Genomic DNA, 22,299 nt, shown 5'->3' with positions numbered 1-22,299 from the left:
CTCGCGATCAAAGAGCTCTAGCAGCAGACGCCCTAGTGCAAGATTGGTCGCAGTTCCGGCTCCCTTATGTGTTTCCACCTCTGGCACTCTTGCCCAGAGTGCTACGCAAGATCAGATCCGACTGCAGCCGCGTCATACTCGTCGCTCCAGACTGGCCGAGGAGGGCGTGGTATCCGGATCTGTGGCATCTCACGGTCGGCCAACCGTGGGCGCTGCCAGACCGACCAGACTTACTGTCCCAAGGGCCGTTTTTCCATCGGAATTCTGCGGCCCTCAACCTGACTGTGTGGCCATTGAGTCCTGGATCCTAGAGTCTTCAGGCTTATCCCAAGGGGTCGTTGCCACCATGAGACAGGCTAGAAAGCCCACGTCTGCTAAGATCTACCACAGAACGTGGAGGATATTCTTATCCTGGTGCTCTGCTCAGGGAGTGTCTCCCTGGCCATTTGCATTACCTATCCTTCTTTCTTTCCTCCAATCTGGGTTAGAAAAAGGTTTGTCGCTCGGCTCCCTTAAAGGGCAAGTCTCGGCGCTATCTGTCTTTTTTCAGAAGCGTCTAGCACGATTTTCCAAGGTGCGCACGTTCCTGCAGGGGGTTTGTCATATCGTACCCCCGTACAAGCGACCGTTAGATCCATGGGATCTCAAAAGGGTACTAGTTGCCCTCCAGAAGCCGCCCTTCGAGCCTCTGAGGGAGGTTTCACTTTCTAGGCTATCACAGAAAGTGGCTTTTCTGGTAGCGATCACGTCTCTTCGGAGAGTGTCTGAGCTGGCAGCGCTGTCATCCAAGGCTCCCTTCCTGGTCTTCCACCAGGACAAGGTAGTGCTGCGCCTTATTCAGGAGTTTCTCCCGAAGGTGGTATCCTCTTTTCATCTTAATCAGGATATCTCTTTGCCTTCGTTTTGTCCTCATGCAGTTCATCGGTATGAGAAGGATTTACATTTGTTAGATCTGGTGAGAGCACTCAGAATCTACATTTCCCGCACAGCGCCCCTGCGCCGTTCGGATGCACTCTTTGTCCTTGTCGCTGGTAAGCGCAAGGGGTCGCAGGCTTCTAAGGCCACCCTGGCTCGATGGATCAAAGAACCAATTCTTGAAGCCTACCGTTCTGCGGGGCTTCAGGTTCCGTCAGGGCTAAAGGCCCATTCTACCAGAGCCGTGGGTGCGTCCTGGGCATTGCGACACCAGGCTACGGCTCAACAGGTGTGCCAGGCAGCTACCTGGTCGAGTCTGCACACTTTCACCAAACATTATCAGGTGCATACCTATGCCTCGGCGGACGCCAGCCTAGGTAGAAGAGTCCTGCAGGCGGCAGTGGCCTCCCCGTAGGGGAGGGCTGTCTTGCAGCTCTAACATGAGGTATTTCTTTACCCACCCAGGGACAGCTTTTGGACGTCCCAATCGTCTGGGTCTCCCAATAGAGCGCCGAAGAAGAAGGGAATTTTGTTACTTACCGTAAATTCCTTTTCTTCTAGCTCTTATTGGGAGACCCAGCACCCGCCCTGTTGTCCTTCGGGATTTTTGGTTTGTTTGCGGGTACACATGTTGTTCATGTTGAACGGTTTTCAGTTCTCCGATGTTTCTCGGAGTGAATTTGTTTAAACCAGTTATTGGCTTTCCTCCTTCTTGCTTTTGCACTAAAACTGGTGAGCCAGTGATCCCACTGGGGGTGTATAGCCAGAAGGGGAGGGGCCTTACACTTTTTAGTGTAATTGCTTTGTGTGGCCTCCGGAGGCAGTGCTATACACCCAATCGTCTGGGTCTCCCAATAAGAGCTAGAAGAAAAGGAATTTACGGTAAGTAACAAAATTCCCTTCTTGGTTCATGGTCTTCAGTTCTCCGAACATCCTTCGGATTGAATTTACCCTAGACCATTTTATAAGTTTTCTCCTTCCTGCTTTTGCACCAAAACTGAGGAGCCCGTGGTCCACGGGAGGGTGTATAGGCAGAGGGGAGGGGTTACACTTTTTAAAGTGTAATACTTTGTGTGGCCTCCGGAGGCAGAAGCTATACACCCCAATTTTCTGGGTCTCCCAATAGGAGCTAGAAGAAAAGGAATTTACGGTAAGTAAACAAAATTCCCTTTTTTTTATTTTCACAATCCAATATCCTATAGTTCCTTTAATCACATGAGGAATAACTTTCTCACTACACTCCTAGATGAATTCCTTGAGAGGTGTAGTTTCCACAATGGCCTCACTGGTTGGGGTGTCTGCTGTTTTTGCATGTCAGGGGATCTTCCAATGTGGCATGACGTTCACTATCTAATCCAGCCAAGTTTGCTCTCCAAAATTCAAATAGCGCCATACCTTCTGAGCCTTATAGTGCGCCCAAATAGTAGTTTTCCACCACATTTGGGGTATCTGTGTTCTAGGGAGAAATTGCACAACAAATTCTAAGGTCCATTTTCTCCTGTTTCCCTAGGGAAAATTAAAATTTAGAACTAAAGTAATATTTTTGGAGGGAAAAGTAAAATCTTCATCTATTCCTTCCACATTGGTTTAATGCCAGTGAAGTACCTAAGGGGTTAATGAACTTCTTCAATGTGGTTTTGAGTACTTCGAGGAGTTACAAAATAGAAAATAGTCACTTTTGGATAGAACCCTCAGTTATTTCAAATGTGATGTGAAGACTAAAATTATTTTGGAAATTGCTGATTAAACTTTTAACCCTTCTAACGTGCTAGTAATGATGGTGTGTGGGCATCAATATTTAAAATTCAAAAAATTGTAAAAGTTTCACTTTTCTCAGATTTTTGATATTTTCTTAAATGCAAATAATTTCAACCTAAGTTTACTACGAACATGAAGTACAATATGTCACAAGAAAACACTCTCAGAATCACCGGGATCCGTTCATGTTCCATAGTTTTTACCTTTATAAAGTGACACTGGTTCAGAATTGTAAAATTTGGCCTGGTCACTAATGTGAAGACGGGCTGGTGGTGAAGGGGTTAATATGGACCATGTATCTATTTATAGATGTATTGATATATTCACTGAGCAAATCAAGCCTGCGTTAATTCAACCCATTTCACTTTTGTAATTTGTGTTTTTATGAATTGCATAATAAAGTGCCCTTTTGTTGACAGGTGAACAAACCCATCGGGAAGGTTCAGATCTTAACTGCTGATCTGTCAGAAATTCCCCGTTGTAACTGCAAGGCCTCAGATGATAACCCTTGTGGTCAGGACTCTGAGTGCATTAATCGTATGCTGCTGTATGAATGCCATCCTTCTGTGTGCCCAGCGGGTGAAAGCTGCCAGAATCAAGCATTCTCTCAACGAGAATATCCAGAAGAGGAAATTTTCCGAACTCTAAGCAGAGGCTGGGGGTTACGTTGTAAGAGTGATATTAAAAAAGTGCGTGTCGTAAGTTACCTTTCTTTGCATGTATCGTACCAAGAGAAATATGCTATTTTTTTTCCTCCTGAACTGATCATTTTATTTTCCTATTCTTAAAAATCTCCATTCATAGGTAAAATGTGTTTATTAAAGTTAATCTGTCAGCAGGTTTTTGTTATCTCATCTGAGAACAGCATGATAGGGGAAAAGAGATCCTGAATCCAACAATATATCACTTAGATTACTGGCTGCAGAGCCCTGAGTGCTGTCCCTGCTCACTCCAGGCTTTAAGTGCACATTTCCATAGACACAAGCTGCTAATCACAGAAGGGGGCGGAGTTGGACTACAACTCAAGCACTGCTAAGACCCACTAATGATAATCGGCTTAAACATTGCAGGTAAACAAAAGCAGACTGTGACATATGACACGCAGGGCTGAAATTTCTGTTTTAATTCTTGCAGCATGTTGTCTTTTATGTTACGTTGCACAAACCTGCTGACAGTCCCTTTTTTAAATAGAGATTCTCTTTACTGAGATGACAGTTGGTGCTCATAAAGATCTATGGAAACTAACTGTTCCTTCAGAAGAATTTTAAAAGCATCAACTGTCAAAAATGGCAAACTCTCTTCCCTGAATACAAATTTTACTAGTGAATTGAGAATAAATGAGTTAAGCAGAAAGAGGCACATTTCTCTGATAAGATATGTTCGTTTTTGATCTTCACATGTACCATTGATTTATGAAACAAAAACGACAGTTACTCTTTATATACATAAAAGATCAGTTATTTCTTCCGTTATTAATGTAATCTTTTCTTCTCTTCTGTGCTCTTTGTAGGGTGAATTTGTTAATGAGTATGTTGGTGAATTGATTGATGAAGAAGAGTGTCGTGCTCGTATTCGCTACGCACAGGAGCACGATATCACAAACTTCTACATGCTTACTCTTGATAAGGTAATATGTTTTTGCTTATTGATTTACCAGTTTTCAGACTATTATATAGTGAGCCACATTTGAAAAGCATGTCCGGGTATATGATATTGATCAACTATTCTGAGGAGCCAGCAATAGTGTTTGCAGAGATTCTCATTTATATGTAGATGACAAGAGGCCTAAGAACTGTAACATTGCTTGTTTAGTTAAACTAGAATTATACTTTTAACCCCTTACTGCAAATGGTGTGTGTGTGTGTGTGTGTGTGTGTGTGTGTGTGTGTGTGTGTGTGTGTGTGTGTGTGTGAGACAGGATCAGGAGCTGGATTCACTCCACACGTAGCAGGTGTCAACAGTATGATACATCTGGCATTTACCCATAAGCTTCTTCCATTTGCATTCCTTTAACCGTTTAAATACAGCTGTCAATTACTGATTGCCACTTTTAAATGGTGCGATTGCCAGTGCTTGTGTGCACCATTCCTAATGGCCCCCTGTGGAGTTATTGCAGGATGGCCATGGATTACCATGGCAGCTAGGGGCCTTAAAAAAGAAAAAAAAAAACCTGTTAATTAACCCTCTAAAGGTACCGTCACACATAACGAGATCGCTAGCGAGATCGCTGTTGAGTCATGGTTTCTGTGACGCAGTAGCGATCCCGTTAGCGATCTCGTTATGTGTGACCCCTACCAGAGATCAGGCCCCTGCTGTGAGATCGCTAGTCGTTGCAGAATGGCCAGGCCATTTTCTTCAAAGGCGATGTCCTGCTGGGCAGGACGCATCGCTGTGTTTGACAGTGTGACAGGGTCACAGTGACTGCTGAGATCGTTATACAAGTCGCTACTGCGACCTGTATTGTTCCTGCATCGCTGGTAAGGTCTGACTGTGTGACATCTCACCAGCGACCTCCCAGCGACTTACCAGCGATCCCTATCAGATCGGATCGTTTTAGGGATCGCTGGTAAGTCGTTGTGTGTGACTGGGCCTTTAGGCTAGAAGTTATAAAAAGATATCATGCTAAAGACCAGAATTTTAGTTTTGTGTTTGTTTTTTTTATCACTGCTCAAAAAATGCATTAAAAACGGATGCACCCCAAAACGGTATCAATAAAAACATTAGTTCACCGTGCAAAAAAGAAAAATCCCAGCTGTATTGCATATCTTTGCAATTTCATCTCATTTGATTTTTTTTGTACCCATTTTTTGAGGTCCACTGCACCTGCTTTGTAGACACCGCCCCTTGTGCTTAAATAGGCAGATATCCCAGCAAGCTTTGCTGACTATACAAACTATTTGTATGAAAGCTGTCTTGGAGGAAGGAAGCTGCTAAGGATTGTCCAGAAGTCTTATCTGCTCCATTTTTGGTTGTTTACCCCCTGTATATTTCTTATACCCTCTTGTCTCTTTAGTGCAGCAGTGGGTCTAGTGAACCTCACTTGCATCTCACTAGTCAGGGCCTCTATAGGGCTTCTCAGGGACCCAGGGTGCTGCACGGCGATAGTTGCAGAGACTGTATAGGGACTGGTTAGGCTACTTTCACACATCCGGTTTGAGCCCTGCGGCTCAATCCGGCTGTGAAAACTATGCAACGGATGCGGTGAAAACACCGCATCCTTTGCATAAGTTTTTACATGCGGCCGGTCCGGTTTTTTCCGGTTGCGGCATGCTACTGAGCATGCGCAGTGGAAAATACCGCATGCGGCGACCGGATGCGGTTTTTTCCGCATCGCGCCGCATCCGGCCTCCATAGGGATGCATTGAAAAATGCGCCGCAGCGGCCGGATGCGGCGCGATGCGGTGTTTTTTGCCGGAGCAAAAAACGTTGCAGGGTACGTTCGATCCGGCCGCCGCATCGGCTAAATCTGCCGCATGCGGCAAAAACCGGACCGAACGCAAGCCCCTACGGCACAATGCGGCACTAATGTAAGTCAATGCAAAAAAAAACGCAATCGGCGTTACAAAAGCCGGTTGCGGTTTTTCTGCAGAACGCCGTATTGTGCCGCAGAGCAAAAATCCGGATGTGTGAAAGTACCCTTAGGAGAGTAGGCACAACTCGGGTGAGGTTAGAAGGCGTCCACCTACCCTCAATAGTGCCAGGGCCCACCATGGTTATTGTGTTCCCCCTTGTCTGTGGTGTTTTTTAGTGTGCTTCAGACCTCGGTTGGTCTGAACATGCTTGTTGCGTGACACTGACACTGTTTGAGGGCCATTATTCTGTATGTAAGCCCATTATACTGCATAGAGGGATATTTGGGGGCACAGTTGAGAGATCATTCTGTGTTGAGGTCACCATACTTTGCTGGATAGATTAGGGGTGTACAGAGTAGGGTCATGATACTGGGTGTGTGGATGTGTTCACTGTGTGGGTATCCTAGAGTGTTTGTGGGGGCACGTTTGTTGGAATCATTCTTTATGGGGGCAATAGAAGAGGAATCTAAAGGTTTCAATTGGAGGAAAAAATACTTTGCAATAAAGTTGAGATGCTCTTCTGTGATGAGACGAATATACATATAATATACATATGTATGTATGTATAAACTAGAATTTCTGCTATGGGGCGTCATGATTTCTTTGTAACCCCCTACAGATGACACACTTTTTTTTTATATTAGATGCCAGATCAGCAGCCATGCCTGGCTCTAGTTCTTGAGTATTGAGCGATTGTTAGTGTGTAGGGTGAAGTGCAGACAAAGCACACAACAAAATGATATGTGTAATTTTTTCTTATTTTATTTGAATAGCAATAAGCAACATTGTAATGAAAATATTACCGTCCCTTTACTAAATTACATAAGGATCACAGTGACTTAGGTCCCGCACTGATGGAGACCACAGAACTTGCTGCAGACATTGCGGACCTGATAAAAAGCCATCGGACCCAAAGATCCAGAGGAAGGCAAAGAAACCCCCCGGAGAGTTCTAACTCAGGGGGGAAAAAAATTCCTTCCTGACCCCATTTCTGGCGATCGGATATTTCCCTGGATCTCGTCTATCCTGCTGCATATTGCTTTATAACTGTATGTCAGGGGCGGACATTGTCAGAACATGATAGGGTCACTGCCGGGTCCCAGCTGCCCAACGAGTTTTGGGCCCTGCCGGGTCCCAGCTGCCCAAAGAGTTTTGGGCCCTGCCGGGTCCCAGCTGCCCAACGAGTTTTGGGCCCTGCCGGGTCCCAGCTGCCCAACGAGTTTTGGGCCCTGCCGGGTCCCAGCTGCCCAACGAGTTTTGGGCCCTGCCGGGTCCCAGCTGCCCAACGAGTTTTTGGCCGTGCCGGATCCCAGCTGCCCACCCAGTTTTTGGCCGTGCCGGGTCCCAGCTGCCCACCCAGTTTTTGGCCGTGCCGGGTCCCAGCTGCCCACCCAGTTTTTGGCCGTGCCGGGTCCCAGCTGCCCACCCAGTTTTTGGCCGTGCCGGGTCCCAGCTGCCCACCCTGTCTTTGGCCGTGCCGGGTCCCAGCTTCCCACCCTGTCTTTGGCCGTGCCGCGTCCCAGCTGCCCACCCTGTCTTTGGCCGTGCCGGGTCCCAGCTGCCCACCCTGTCTTTGGCCGTGCCGGGTCCCAGCTGCCCACCCTGTCTTTGGCCGTGCCGGGTCCCAGCTGCCCACCCTGTCTTTGGCCGTGCCGGGTCCCAGCTGCCCACCCTGTCTTTGGCCGTGCCGGGTCCCAGCTGCCCACCCTGTCTTTGGCCGTGCCGGGTCCCAGCTGCCCACCCTGTCTTTGGCCGTGCCGGGTCCCAGCTGCCCACCCTGTCTTTGGCCGTGCCGGGTCCCAGCTGCCCACCCTGTCTTTGGCCGTGCCGGGTCCCAGCTGCCCACCCTGTCTTTGGCCGTGCCGGGTCCCAGCTGCCCACCCGGTCTTTGGCCGTGCCGGGTCCCAGCTGCCCAACCAGTCTTTTGGCCGTGCCGGGTCCCAGCTGCCCAACCAGTCTTTTGGCCGTGCCGGGTCCCAGCTGCCCAACCAGTCTTTTGGCCGTGCCGGGTCCCAGCTGCCCAACCAGTCTTTTGGCCGTGCCGGGTCCCAGCTGCCCAACCAGTCTTTTGGCCGTGCCGGGTCCCAGCTGCCCAACCAGTCTTTTGGCCGTGCCGGGTCCCAGCTGCCCAACCAGTCTTTTGGCCGTGCCGGGTCCCAGCTGCCCAACCAGTCTTTTGGCCGTGCCGGGTCCCAGCTGCCCAACCAGTCTTTTGGCCGTGCCGGGTCCCAGCTGCCCAACCAGTCTTTTGGCCGTGCCGGGTCCCAGCTGCCCAACCAGTCTTTTGGCCGTGCCGGGTCCCAGCTGCCCAACCAGTCTTTTGGCCGTGCCGGGTCCCAGCTGCCCAACCAGTCTTTTGGCCGTGCCGGGTCCCAGCTGCCCAACCAGTCTTTTGGCCGTGCCGGGTCCCAGCTGCCCAACCAGTCTTTTGGCCGTGCCGGGTCCCAGCTGCCCAACCAGTCTTTTGGCCGTGCCGGGTCCCAGCTGCCCAACCAGTCTTTTGGCCGTGCCGGGTCCCAGCTGCCCAACCAGTCTTTTGGCCGTGCCGGGTCCCAGCTGCCCAACCAGTCTTTTGGCCGTGCCGGGTCCCAGCTGCCCAACCAGTCTTTTGGCCGTGCCGGGTCCCAGCTGCCCAACCAGTCTTTTGGCCGTGCCGGGTCCCAGCTGCCCAACCAGTCTTTTGGCCGTGCCGGGTCCCAGCTGCCCAACCAGTCTTTTGGCCGTGTCGGGTCCCAGCTGCCCAACCAGTCTTTTGGCCGTGCCGGGTCCCAGCTGCCCAACCAGTCTTTTGGCCGTGCCGGGTCCCAGCTGCCCACCCTGTCTTTTGGCCGTGCCGGGTCCCAGCTGCCCACCCTGTCTTTTGGCCGTGCCGGGTCCCAGCTGCCAACCCTGTCTTTTGGCCGTGCCGGGTCCCAGCTGCCCACCCTGTCTTTTGGCCGTGCCGGGTCCCAGCTGCCCACCCTGTCTTTTGGCCGTGCCGGGTCCCAGCTGCCCACCCTGTCCCCCAGCTATGTAATGCGTGAATAAGCCCTCGAAACTGAGAGATGAGATACTTACCTGGACTTGTCACCTTCGTGCTGTCGGGGTCTAAAAACACAAAAAGAGTTCTTTGTACATTCTATTGTAATTGTGATGATGTGGAATGTTGGTGATGTCATGTGACCTGTGATGTCATCAGAACGGTCACTGCTGTTATGGATCAAGTTTACAACATCAAGGAAGGAGTTAATTTAATAAATGGGTAAAACCCCTGCCTCATTTTAAAATCATGAGACGCACATTTAACCCCTTAACGACCCATGACGTACTGGGTACGTCATGGATCGTGTGCCGGTAAGCCCCACCCCCTGCCGCCGGCAGGCGGTTGAGATCCGCGCACATATCGGCTGTTATCAACAGCTGACATGTGTGCCTGCTAGCCGCGGGTGGAATCGCTTCCACCCGCGGCCATTAACCCCTTACATTTCGCTGCCAAAATCTGGCAGAGATATGTATATGGGCGCCGCCATGAGTCACTTACCCCTCCACCGGAAGTCACATGACATGATCACGTGACTTTCGGCGGTTGCCATGGTAGCACAGGGTCATGTGATGACGCCTGTAGCTAACATGACTCACTTCCTCTCAATGCCGGAATTCAGCCGGCATTGAAAGTGAAGCAGCAAATCTGCAGTTCTCAGCTCTGTAGCAAAGCGATCGGATTGCTGATCGCTATAGCCCCCTAGGGGGACTAGTAAAATTAAAAAAAAAAATTTAAAAAAAACCTAAAAGTTCAAATCACCCCCCTTTCACCCCATTGAAAATTAAAGGGTTAAAAAAATAAAAAATACACACACATTTGGATCGCCACGTTCAGAAATGCCCGATCTCTTAAAATATAAAATCAATGAATCTGATCAGTAAACTGCGTAGTGGCAAAATAATTCCAAACGCCAAAATTACGTTTTTTGGTCGCCGCATGTTTTACGCAAAATGCAATAACAGGCGATCAAAACGTAGCATCTGCGCAAAAATGGTACCATTAAAAATGTTAGCTCGAGATGCAAAAAATAAGCCATCACTGAGCCATAGATCCCGAAAAATGAGAACGCTACGTTTTTCGGAAAATGGCGCAAAACGTACGCCACTTTTATTGGACAAACTTGTGAATTTTTTTTAACCCCTTAGATACAAGTAAACCTATACATGTTAGGTGTCTACAAACTCGCACCGACCTGAGGCATCACATAGATACCTCAGTTTTACCATATAGTGAACACAGTGAACAAAATATCCCAAAAACTATTGTACGATCACACTTTTTTTGCAATTTTTCCGCACTTGGAATTTATTTGCCATTTTCCAGTACACTATATGGTAAAAGTTATGGTTTCATTTAAAAGTACAACTCGTCCCGCAAAAAACAAGCCCTCATATGGCAAGATTGATGGAAAAATAAAAAAGTTACGCCTCTCGGAAGAAGGTGAGCAAAAAACAAAAACGGAAAGTGCCCGGGGGCTGAAGGGGTTAAAGGAACCCTTCTATTTTAATCCATATTATCTAGTTTCCTTTGTATTAAAGGAAAACTCAGGACTCCATATTGGGGCTCGTGATCACAGTAAATGACAACTCCCAGGCCACCCCGTGATTCCACAGGAACAAAAGAGCTGACACCAGAGACTAATAGCATTTGCAACTCGATTTCTGTTCCAAAATGCTTTTATTTGTCCACCTGATGAGTAGAGAGCTGTGGAAAAGAAGCGCAATAGGGTTTTACCCCAATAACACAGGGGGTAAAGACAGGGAGCAGTAATACTCACCAAATGAAGTTGTGAAAGTCACATCTACTATAGAGGCATGGAAAACTGGGATCACGGCAGCAGCAACCCAAACGGCAGATAACAGAGAGCAATAGAAGAAAATCGGGTTTTTATCAGCCGCGCCAATGATCACTTCTCAGGTATTCAGAATACCTGAGAAGTTATCATTGGTGCGACTGATAAAAACCTGATTTTCTTCTTTTGTTCTCTTTTATTTGTCCACCTAAAATGGCAAAACTACTCAAAAATGGAGCTGCGTGGAGTTGTCTCCACCCGTGTCTGTGTGTATAATTTTATATTATATATATATATGTATGTATGTATGTATGTATGTATGCATGTATATATATATATAATGTGTGTATATATATACATATATATGTATGTATGTACGTACATATATATGTATGTATGTATGTATATGTGTGTGTATATATATATATATATATATATATATATATATATATATATATATATATATATATATATGTATATATATGTATATATATATATATGTATGTATATATATATATATGTATGTATATATATATATATATATATATATATATATATATATATATATTTATTTACTAGCTCATGTTCTGCAAGATCCCACAATGCTCTATTACATAGTCACCCTCGTATTATCGTATTACAGCCCTTATAATAGCGCATGTGTCCTGTAGGGGCTTTTACTTCCCACAGCAATAACAACTGATTACAGAAGGTTTTAGCTGCCACCTACCTGCACTCGTCTCCTTCCGCTGTCAGGTCCTAGTGGCACAAGATGGTTCTGGTGCAAAGCTTTGTACATTCTATACCCATTGTGATGTCATCTGAAGTCATGTGCCCTGTGATGTCATCATAACTACCTAATAATACATTTACCTGTTGTAGACAAGTACTACATCCAAGATGGCGTACATGCCCTATACTATAGCTCCAGAAGTGTTTCACCGGATTTGATTATGGTGTCAAATAAAAAAAAATTTCAAGTGTGGAATAACTGCAAACCAGAGTGCGATCTCACAATAGCTTTTGAGATATTTTATTCACCATGTTCACTATATGGTAAAACTGATGTGATTCCTGACGTCAGTGCGAGTTTGTAGCCACAAACATGTATAGGTTTACTTGTATCTAAGGGGTTGAAAAAAAATCACAAGTGTTTCCAAAAAAAGTGGCGCACGTTTTGCGCCATTTTCCAAAACCCATAGCGTTCTCAATTTTTGGGATCTGGAGCTCAGTGATGGCTTATTTTTTGCATCTCATGCTGACATTTTTAAATGGTACAATTTCCGCGCAGATGCTATGTTTTAATCGCCTTTTATTGCTCTTTGCGCAAAACATGCAGCAACCAAAAAACTTAATTTTGGCGTTTGGCAAATGGCATAGCGGCAAAAAAAATCCAATCAGATGAATTGATTTTATATTTTGATCGGGCATTTCTGAACACGGCGATAAAAATGTCATATGGTATATCCCCAGATCTCTCGAGTCTCTCTGTCTGTGTGTCTCTCTCTCTCTCTCTCTCTCTCTCTCTCTCTCTCTCTCTCTCTCTCTCTCTCTCTGATTCACACTCTCTCTCTCTCTCACACTCTCTCTCTCTGTGCCTCTGTCCCTCACTCTCTCTCTCTCTGTGCCTCTGTCCCTCACTCTCTGTCCCTCACTCTCTGTCCCTCACTCTCTGTCCCTCACTCTCTGTCCCTCACTCTCTGTCCCTCACTCTCTGTCCCTCACTCTCTGTCCCTCACTCTCTGTCCCTCACTCTCTGTCCCTCACTCTCTGTCCCTCACTCTCTGTCCCTCACTCTCTGTCCCTCACTCTCTGTCCCTCACTCTCTGTCCCTCACTCTCTGTCCCTCACTCTCTGTCCCTCACTCTCTGTCCCTCACTCTCTGTCCCTCACTCTCCCTTTTACGGCTCCAACGCCACTCTGCTCTCCTTAGTGACCTCACTGCCACTCAGACTGTCCAGCTAATTCTATGCTCAATGCATGAGCTGGAAGTCTCTTACAAAAAAAACCTATGGAGCCTTGTTTTGAAATTCCATAGTCCTACATTGTAAAAGCTACTCCTAGGTCAGGCAGAGCAGTGGCATCACTGAGAAGAGCAAAACTGCACTGTATCATGGTGAAATCTGAGGTAAGTAAATATATAAACTCTTTTGTGACCAATGACGTATTTTTACATAATCGGTCGTGACCCTGCTTTTGATGCGGGCACACACGCTGAGCCTGAATCTTTCACAGCACTTGACAGCTGATTTAATTAGCCATCAGAGTGCATCTCCTGTCCACACACTGCTTTTAACCAGTTAAATGCCACTGTCAATCACTGACACGCTGATGAGAAGAGCATCTTTGATCCCGCCCATCTGTGTGCTAGTCATGTGATCGCAGGGCACTGATCGGTTATGACAGCCAGGAGTCATCTGATGTTCCCTATGTCGGTCATCGCGCATCTCCTGTGAACGCTGACTGCGAGCCGGCATTCATAGATCATGATTTCTGCTATACAGAGCAATGCCGATCCACTGCTCTGCACAGCACAAGAGATCGGACAATCGCAGCATCAAGTCCCTGAAAGAGTCAAAATACAGTTAAAAAAACAAGTTTAATTCACCCTCTTTTGCCTCATTAAAAATAACACAATTAAAAATATATAGTTTGTATTGTGGTCAGAAATGTCCTATATTTCAAAATATAAAATGTATTAATCAGATGTTTTTGGTTGCTGCAACATATTGCAATAAAGGCTAACATATCCACCCCCCCCCCAAAAAAAAGGCCCCCATATGTTTGGTGTCTTACACATACTGACCTAAGGAATCGTATTGCCAAGTCACTTTTACCATGTATTGAACATAGTAAATAAAGCCCCAAAAGACATTGTGGAATTGCACTTTTAGAGCTGAGTCCTGTCAGCTCACACCAGGCTCTCTAGAGCTTGTACATTGACAGTGAGATGTCAGAGTAGTCTAAGCAATGACAAGTCCTGCTTCTTAAACAAACATTGCAAATAAACAGATTTGACCTTGACAAGAAAGGCATCCTTGAATTCTATGTTTTAACCCTTGCAGCATGTGTTCTTCAGCTTACATAGCAAAAACCTGCTAACCGATTCCCTTTAGAATAAAACTTCATGGGAGGGCTTCTTTAAATAAGTGGTGTCATTTAAAATTACAACTGATTCTGCAAAAAAATCAAGATTTGGCATCTTTGATAGTTTGAAGGAAAAACACAAAATGAAGATTCACCCTGTGTCCTTGTGTAATATTTTGTTCTGAATTTATTCTATCCCTTTTTAACATGGTAAGCTTTGATATGATTGATTGGAGGCTAGTGTTAGATTTTTGGTTGCCATAGCAACAGTCGGCTCTCTGAGGAACTAGTGGAGTGACAGAGGGAGCCATCTCCTTCTGTCGCACTCTTTAGATTCAGCAGTTGCAATTGACTGTAGCATTTAAGGAGTTGAGCTTCTGCAAACACTGACGGCGCTCAAATTCACTCTGCAATACCTTTGTGAATAGGCGATTGAACTCCTACAGTGAGAGCCCAATACCACGATTATGGAGTGAATCACTGCCTTTTTTACACCGTAATATAAAGGGACACAATGTGAAAGGGCCAGGTTCTGACAGAATGTTAAACAGCTTGAGGTGCAATCTTTGTTTTTTCTAAGCTAGTTTCCTGGTCCTTGAGCTCATAACTTTGTCAATCTTCTTCATAGGATCGTGTGATTGATGCTGGGCCAAAGGGAAATTTTGCACGCTTTATGAACCACTGCTGCCAGCCAAACTGCGAAACTCAGAAATGGACTGTGAACGGTGACACCCGAGTGGGTCTTTTTGCCCTGTGTGATATCAAAGCTGGTGAGGAAAAAAGTTATAACTTGCCTATTGCTTCTATTCCTTTTTTGTGTTCAATTTAACTGACAAAATGCCAGTTATAGATATTTTGAGACCAGTTATAAAGGTTTGTGTAGAATGTGTGCCTATAGTGAGTTTGAAATGTCAGGTACTGTTAATAAGAGATCCAGTAACAAACATGGTTGGTAAAGGCATCTACGGTAATCAGTTTGCAAATCTTAGGTTTAAAGGGACCTGTCATGTGATTTTTGCTCCCGCATTTCAGATAAAACCTACTTTGAATGGCTGACGAGGGACTGTGTCTCATCAGACTGTAGCAGGTTTCAGAGTAAAGCCTTCAGAGCTACTAAAGTGCCGCCATGCATGGTGTGGGCAGCCTGAATCACGTGACCAATTGCCTTTAACCTCTAAAGTATATTTGACATAACTATACATCATCATCGGGAAGGGGTTCTGACAAATATAGTTACATCATGGCGATAATCCAGTCCCACAAGCTGTGCCACGAACGATTGCTGCCGGGGGCTCAGCTGTTATAATTGAGCTCTGGCTGTTTCAATTAGAGGCGTGCCCTTGCTGCCCCCTGCTGTTTAACTCCTGTAAATGCCACAATCAACAGCGATTTCAGCATTTAGAAGTGGGAGGGGGCTTCCTGTCCCACCCAATCAGCATTCCTGTGATTTTTAAATCATGGACTGACCATGGCAACTGGAGTTCAAACATTGACCTCCGAGTTTGTCAGCTCCGGTGACCCTTTGTACCATGCAAAGGAGCATGGTCGAAAAGGCGTTTTGTCAATGTAGCACTGACAGGTGTAAAGCATTTTCAATGCATGAACACCAGTGATGAGAGTTGTAAAAGTTAGACCCAAAGAGGAACTACCGTATTTTTCGGACTATAAGACGCACCGGACTATAAGACGCACCCTGGTTTTAGAGGAGGAAAATGGGAAAATAAAACTTTAAGGCTACTTTCACACTTGCGTTGAACGGTATCCGTTGCATTGCGTTGTGTAACGGATGCAACGGATGTGTTGCATATAGTGACACAACGGATGCAACGGATGCTGCAAAACAACGCAATTCGTTTTGATTTTTTTTTTTTTTTTTTCCCGGTTTTACCAGCGGCAGACTATAGTGAACGATCAGCTGATCGTTCCCTGCAGCCGGCCGCTGGGTGATCAGCTGATTGCTCCCAGTAGCCGGCCGCCGGGTGATCAGCTGATCGCTCCCGGCCGCCGGGTGATCAGCTGATCGCTCCCGGCTGCCGGGTGATCAGCTGATCGCTCCCTGCAGCCGGCTGCCGGGTGATCAGCTGATCGCTCCCGGCCGCCGGGTGATCAGCTGATCGCTCCCGGCCGCCGGGTGATCAGCTGATCGCTCCCGGCCGCCGGGTGATCAGCTGATCGCTCCCTGCAGCCGGCCGCCGGGTGATCAGCTGATCGCTCCCTGCAGCCGGCCGCCGGGTGATCAGCTGATCGCTCCCTGCAGCCGGCCGCCGGGTGATCAGCTGATCGCTCCCTGCAGCCGGCCGCCGGGTGATCAGCTGATCGCTCCCTGCAGCCGGCTGCCGGGTGATCAGCTGATCGCTCCCGGCCGCCGGGTGATCAGCTGATCGCTCCCTGCAGCCGGCCGCCGGGTGATCAGCTGATCGCTCCCTGCAGCCGGCTGCCGGGTGATCAGCTGATCGCTCCCGGCCGCCGGGTGATCAGCTGATCGCTCCCTGCAGCCGGCCGCCGGGTGATCAGCTGATCGCTGTCACTTGCCGGCGCCCGGGCATGCCGGCGGGCGGGCGCTCAGCTGAGCGCTGTGACTTGCCGGCGGCCGGGCATGCTGGTGGCCGGTCATTCAGCTGAGCGCTGTCGCTTGCCGACGGCCGGGCGCTCAGCTGAACGTTCGGCCACCGCGAGCCAAAATAAAGTTTGATTTAAAAAAAAAAAAAAAAAAAAAAAAGAGCATGCGCAGTGAAATCCAGAGGATTCCGCTGCTCAAAATAACGTTACATGCTGCGTTCCTCCCGCTGGGCGGAAGCAACGGAGCGTCGCCCAGCGGAAGCAACGCAGCTCCTTTTGGTACAATCCGTCAACCATACAAGTCTATGGGAAACAGCGGAATCCGTTAACGGATTCCGCTGTTTCCCAAAAGGGCGGATTGTAACGGAAGGAAAATAACGCAAGTGTGAAAGTACCCTAAGCAAAAAATGTGGTCATGACACACTGTTATGGGGCGAGGATCTGCTGCTGACACTGTTATGGGGGTAATGTCCCCAAATTCTCTACTAAGGTACCCCATCCTGGTAATGATCCTCCTGCCTTGTATATGATCCTGCTATAAACCCCCATCCTGCTCCTATACCAGCATCCTGCTCATATTCCCCCATCCTGCTCATATACTCCCATCCTGTTCATATACCCCGATCCTATTGATATACCCCCATCCTATTGTATACCCCCCATCCATCCTGCTCATATTCCCCCATCCATCCTGTTCATATACCCCCATCCTGTTCATATACCCCCATCCTGTTCATATACCCCCATCCTGTTCATATACCCCCATCCTGCCTGCTCATATACTCCCATCCTGTTCATATACCCCCATCCTGTTCATATACCCCCATCCTGCCTGCTCATATACTCCCATCCTGTTCATATACCCCCATCCTGTTCATATACCCCCGTCCTGCCTGCTCATATACTCCCATCCTGTTCATATACCCCCATCCTGCCTGCTCATATACTCCCATTCTGTTCATATACTCCCATCCTGTTCATATACCCCCATCCTGTTCATATACCCCCATCCTGTTCATATACCCCCATCCTGTTCATATACCCCCATCCTGTTCATATACCCCCCATCCTGTTCACATACCCCCCATCCTGTTCACATACCCCCCATCCTGTTCATATACCCCTCATCCTGTTCATATACCCCCATCCTGCCTGCTCATATACTCCCATCCTGCTATATGCCTCATCGTGCTCATATACCATCCTGGTATATGGCCTGTATCCTATAGCACAGAGAAAAAAAATAAACGTTTATACTCACCTTTTCCTCACTCCCTCCAGCACCGATCATCTTCCTCTCTGCGCCACTGACCTGTGTGTGGAGCCGTTCCCCTGCTGCATCGCGATGTCTTCCTGTCTGTGCCGATCAGCTGACCAGCTCAGCACAGATCAGCTGACTGGCACAGACAGGAAGACATCGCGTGCAGCAGGGGGGCGGCTCCACACACGGGGACGGGTGAGTGTACTGATTCACTGCACCCCGCGCTGGTAATGACGTGCGGGGGGCAGTGAATACAGCCGCACATGATCACTCCAGGCTGTAATTGCCAGGGGTGATCATGCGGCCGGCTCTTTGCTATGCGCGCGTCCCCGCTCGTCCTCCCGCCCACCTGTCAGTGCCGGCTTCAGCGCTGAGAGATGGGCGGGAGGATGGGCATGCATATGTAATGAGCGGGCCCACGTGGTCACGGCAGGCGCTGCTGCTGCCTGCTCATGCCCCCGATGACCCGCAGCACCCTCATTCCCAGCCGCAGCCCTATAGTCAGACCATAAGACGCACCGCCAACTTCCCCCAACATTTGGGGGAAAAAAAGTGCGTCTTATGGTCCAAAAAATACGGTAAATAAATATATATAAAAAAAAATGTAAATAGTAAAATTATACCAATAAATACATGTCTTTGTATAAAACTAAAAAGCCCACATATTCGATATCGCCATGACCAGATTGACCCGATTTACAAAAACAAAGTTGCAAAAAAACTATTTCTTTATCGTTCCTATGGGAGACCCAGACATTGGGTGTATAGCTTCTGCCTCCGGAGGACACACAAAGTTCTACACTAAAAAAGTGTAGCTCCTCCCTCTGAGCATATACACCCCCTGGATAACCAAATCTAGCCAGTTCATTGCTTTGTGTTCAGGAGGCACACATCCACACATGCATTCTCATCTGATTTTTCATTTTTGGAAAGTTTTTTTGAAGAAAAGCGGGTCCAAGCCTGGACTCCTGGCATGTCCCTTCTCACCCCACTGTGTCGGCGGTGCTGTTAAGGTTGATTCCAAGGCTGGAGCCTTACATGCCGCGCTCCTTCACCATCCCTCAGGCTCTGGCTTGAAGTGGGAGCCAGCACGGTTCTCCCTGCTTTGCAGGAGGCCGGTCTCCATCCACAGCCCTTCAGGATCCTGCTGGACGGAGCACCATCCCCAGGGACTTGAAACCCTGCGTCTCACAAGCTAAGTATCTGAGACGTTTATGTTCGGGGGGTCCCTTGTACTTTATTGTTGGGGAGAGTGTGCTGTGTAACTGTTCTGACATTTCCGGCCGGTTCTCTGGTTGTCACCTGAGAACCGTGCCGATGGAGCCTGCGCACCGGCCGCATCGATTAAATTTAGGCCCCGGCTTCGCCTGAGGCCTAGTTTCGATTTCACTGCCCTTGCATGTCAATCATGCAGAGGGACAGTGCGGCTCCGCCCAGCGGCCGTTCGGCACAGGGGAGGGACACTCCTCTCTGAGTAAATGTCCCCTCCCCTGTAAATCTCCTTGGCCCTCCAGATCCCGCTCTCAGAGTAGGTCCCGCCGCCTCTCCTCGCTCCGGCGCCATTTTATCAGCGTTCTCTCAGCGATCGGCGCTGGCTGCAGCATCCCTGCTAATCTGTCTGGGGGTCCGGGCTGTGGGATCTGGAGGGCACACAAACTGTCTGGTAAGCCACAACCTCTGGTTGTGGACGACCTGTTTATATATTCTCTGGGGGTCATTCTGGCTCAGAGCCCCCACTTCAGCAGCATGTCTCACACAAGGAGCAAGGCTGCAAGGCTGTACGCAATATGCACTGCATGTAAGCTCGTGCTGCCTGAACCGAGCACATATCCACATTGTGATGCCTGCTCTAACCTGACAATGCCTCAGCCTGGAATCGCACCCACAGTGGTCCCTCCGGCTGCTCCGGCTCCGGTGGCTGAACCCCCGACTTGGGTAGAATCCTTCTCTAGGTCTATCTCCCAGTCTTTTGCCGACTCCATGGGACAGCTGTCCTGGACTTTGCTGAACATGCATCAGCCCCCTTCACAGGGCACCTCTGCTGCTAGGGCTCTCTCAGCGGAGCTCACAGAGGATTCATCATCTGGTCCCAGACCCCGTCCTCCTAAGAGGAGACGCAGGGCTTCCTCTCCTTCCTCGTCCCGCGGCTCTGATTCAAGAGCTGACTCGCAGGACGAGGAGGATGCCGTTACTGGGGGCTCGGAGGCGGCCTCCATGTGCCCCATTGATCTGTCCGAAAGTGACTCAGATGTTAGTGATTTGATTGCGTCCATTAATTCTGTACTGGACCTCAATCCGCCAGTATCAGAGGAACAACCCTCTCTGGCAGAAAAGCACCAGTTTACCTTGCCTATGAGGACAAGGAGTGTTTTCTTTAACCACTCCAGTTTTCAGGCTACTGTGACCAAGCCTAGGGCCTGTCCTGACAAACGCTTTCCAAAGCGTGGTTCTGATGACCGTTTCCCTTTCCACCTGAGGTGGTCAAGGAGTGGGCTCATTCACCAAAGGTAGACCCTCCGGTGTCTAGACTCTCAGCCCGGACAGTTGTATCAGTGGCTGATGGCACCTCTCTTAAAGATTCCACTGACCGCCAGGTTGACCTTCTGGCCAAATCTATATATGAGGCGGCAGGGGCCTCGTTCTCCCCATCTTTTGCAGCAGTGTGGGCTCTCAAAGCCATCTCTGCTTCTCTAGAGGAGATGCATTCCCTCACCAGGGTATCTATGCCCGAAATGGTTGCCTTAACTTCTCAAGCTTCAGCTTTTTCATCCTATGCCATGTCTGCCATGCTGGAAGCTTCTCACCGCACTGCGGTGGCTTCGGCTAATTCCCTCGCTATCCGCAGGATCTTGTGGCTTCGAGAGTGGAAGGCAGACGCTTCTTCAAAGAATTACCTTGCTGGGCTCCCTTTTGCTGGGTCCAGGCTGTTCGGTGAACAACTGGATGAAATTATTAAGGAAGCTACTGGCGGGAAGAGTACTTCCATGCCACAAACTAAAACCAGGAAACCTGTCCAGGGCAGGAACCAGTCGAGGTTTCGTTCCTTTCGTTCCTCCAACTGGTCGTCCTCTAAGCCCTCGACCTCGTCCACTAACTCAGCCAAGGACCAAAAACCCAACTGGCGCACGAAGCCGCGTCCTCAAAAGACCGCAGGAGCTGCTGCCACTAAGGCAGCCTCCTCTTGACTATCTGGCCGCGCCAGCAACGTCCTTGGTCGGTGGCAGGCTCTCCCACTTTGGCGACGTGTGGTTTCAACACGTCTCCGATCAGTGGGTGCGGGATATCATCTCCCACGGCTACAGGATAGAATTCTCTTCCAGCCCGCCAAACAGATTTTTTCTGTCCACTCCCCCCTGCTCCAAGGCCGCCGCCTTCTCTCAGGCCGTGGCATCCTTGCAGGCCAACGGAGTAATTGTACCGGTTCCCGCCCGGGAAAGGTTCAGAGGTTTCTACTCAAATCTCTTCCTAGTTCCCAAAAAGGACGGTTCCTTCCGGCCCATCCTGGATCTCAAGCTTCTCAACAAGCATGTTCAGGTGCGGCATTTTCGCATGGAGTCTCTGCGATCAGTCATTGCCTCAATGACCCAAGGCTGTTTTCCTGGCATCCATCGACATCAGAGATGCCTATCTGCATGTGCCAATTGCAGTTTCACACCAGAGTTGGCTACGTTTTGCAATCGGAGAGGAACATTTCCAATTCGTGGCTCTCCCCTTCGGGTTAGCCACGGCTCCTCGAGTATTCACCAAGGTCATGGCAGCAGTGGTTGCGGTTCTGCACCTCCAGGGGTTGGCAGTGATTCCTTACCTGGACGACCTTCTAGTCAAGGCTTCATCCAGTGCAGACTGTCAGCGGAGTGTCTCGCTCACTCTCGCCACTCTAGTCCAATTCGGGTGGCTTGTCAATCTGCCCAAATCCTCTCTGACTCCGACCCAGAAGCTCACGTACCTAGGGATGCAATTCGAGACTCTGCCGGCACTTGTGAAGCTGCCCTTAGTCAAACAGCAGTCCCTCCATCTGGCGGTGCGCTCTTTGCTGAGGCCCCGCCGTCATTCCATCAGGCACCTAATGCAGGTGCTGGGTCAGATGGTGGCGTCAATGGAGGCGGTTCCCTTTGCCCAGTTCCATCTGCGTCCTCTGCAGCTGGACATTCTCCGCTGTTGGGACAAGCGGACTTCCTCCTTGCACAGGTTAGTGGCTCTGTCGCCACAGACCAGGGGCTCCCTTCAGTGGTGGCTTCGGCCCCTCTCTCGGTCTCGGGGACGCTCCTTCCTGGCCACGTCCTGGGTGATTCTCACCACGGATGCCAGTCTATCCGGCTGGGGAGCGGTATAT

The 22,299-nt window shown here is 48.7% G+C and overlaps 1 protein-coding gene across 1 annotated transcript in view; it reads left to right on the top strand.

Annotated features, from left to right (window-relative positions):
* The window catches only part of NSD1 (nuclear receptor binding SET domain protein 1), a 284,356-nt gene that overhangs the window by 221,205 nt on the left and 40,852 nt on the right, over positions 1 to 22,299 (top strand). Inside the window, 3 exon segments of the mRNA XM_075344528.1 lie at positions 3,093 to 3,362; positions 4,184 to 4,300; positions 14,775 to 14,916. Coding sequence (XP_075200643.1) covers positions 3,093 to 3,362; positions 4,184 to 4,300; positions 14,775 to 14,916 — 529 coding nt within the window.

Source organism: Anomaloglossus baeobatrachus, chromosome 4 (genome assembly GCF_048569485.1).
Source record: "Anomaloglossus baeobatrachus isolate aAnoBae1 chromosome 4, aAnoBae1.hap1, whole genome shotgun sequence".
Lineage (NCBI taxonomy): Eukaryota > Metazoa > Chordata > Amphibia > Anura > Aromobatidae > Anomaloglossus > Anomaloglossus baeobatrachus.
This window is presented reverse-complemented; position numbering and strand designations above follow the sequence as displayed.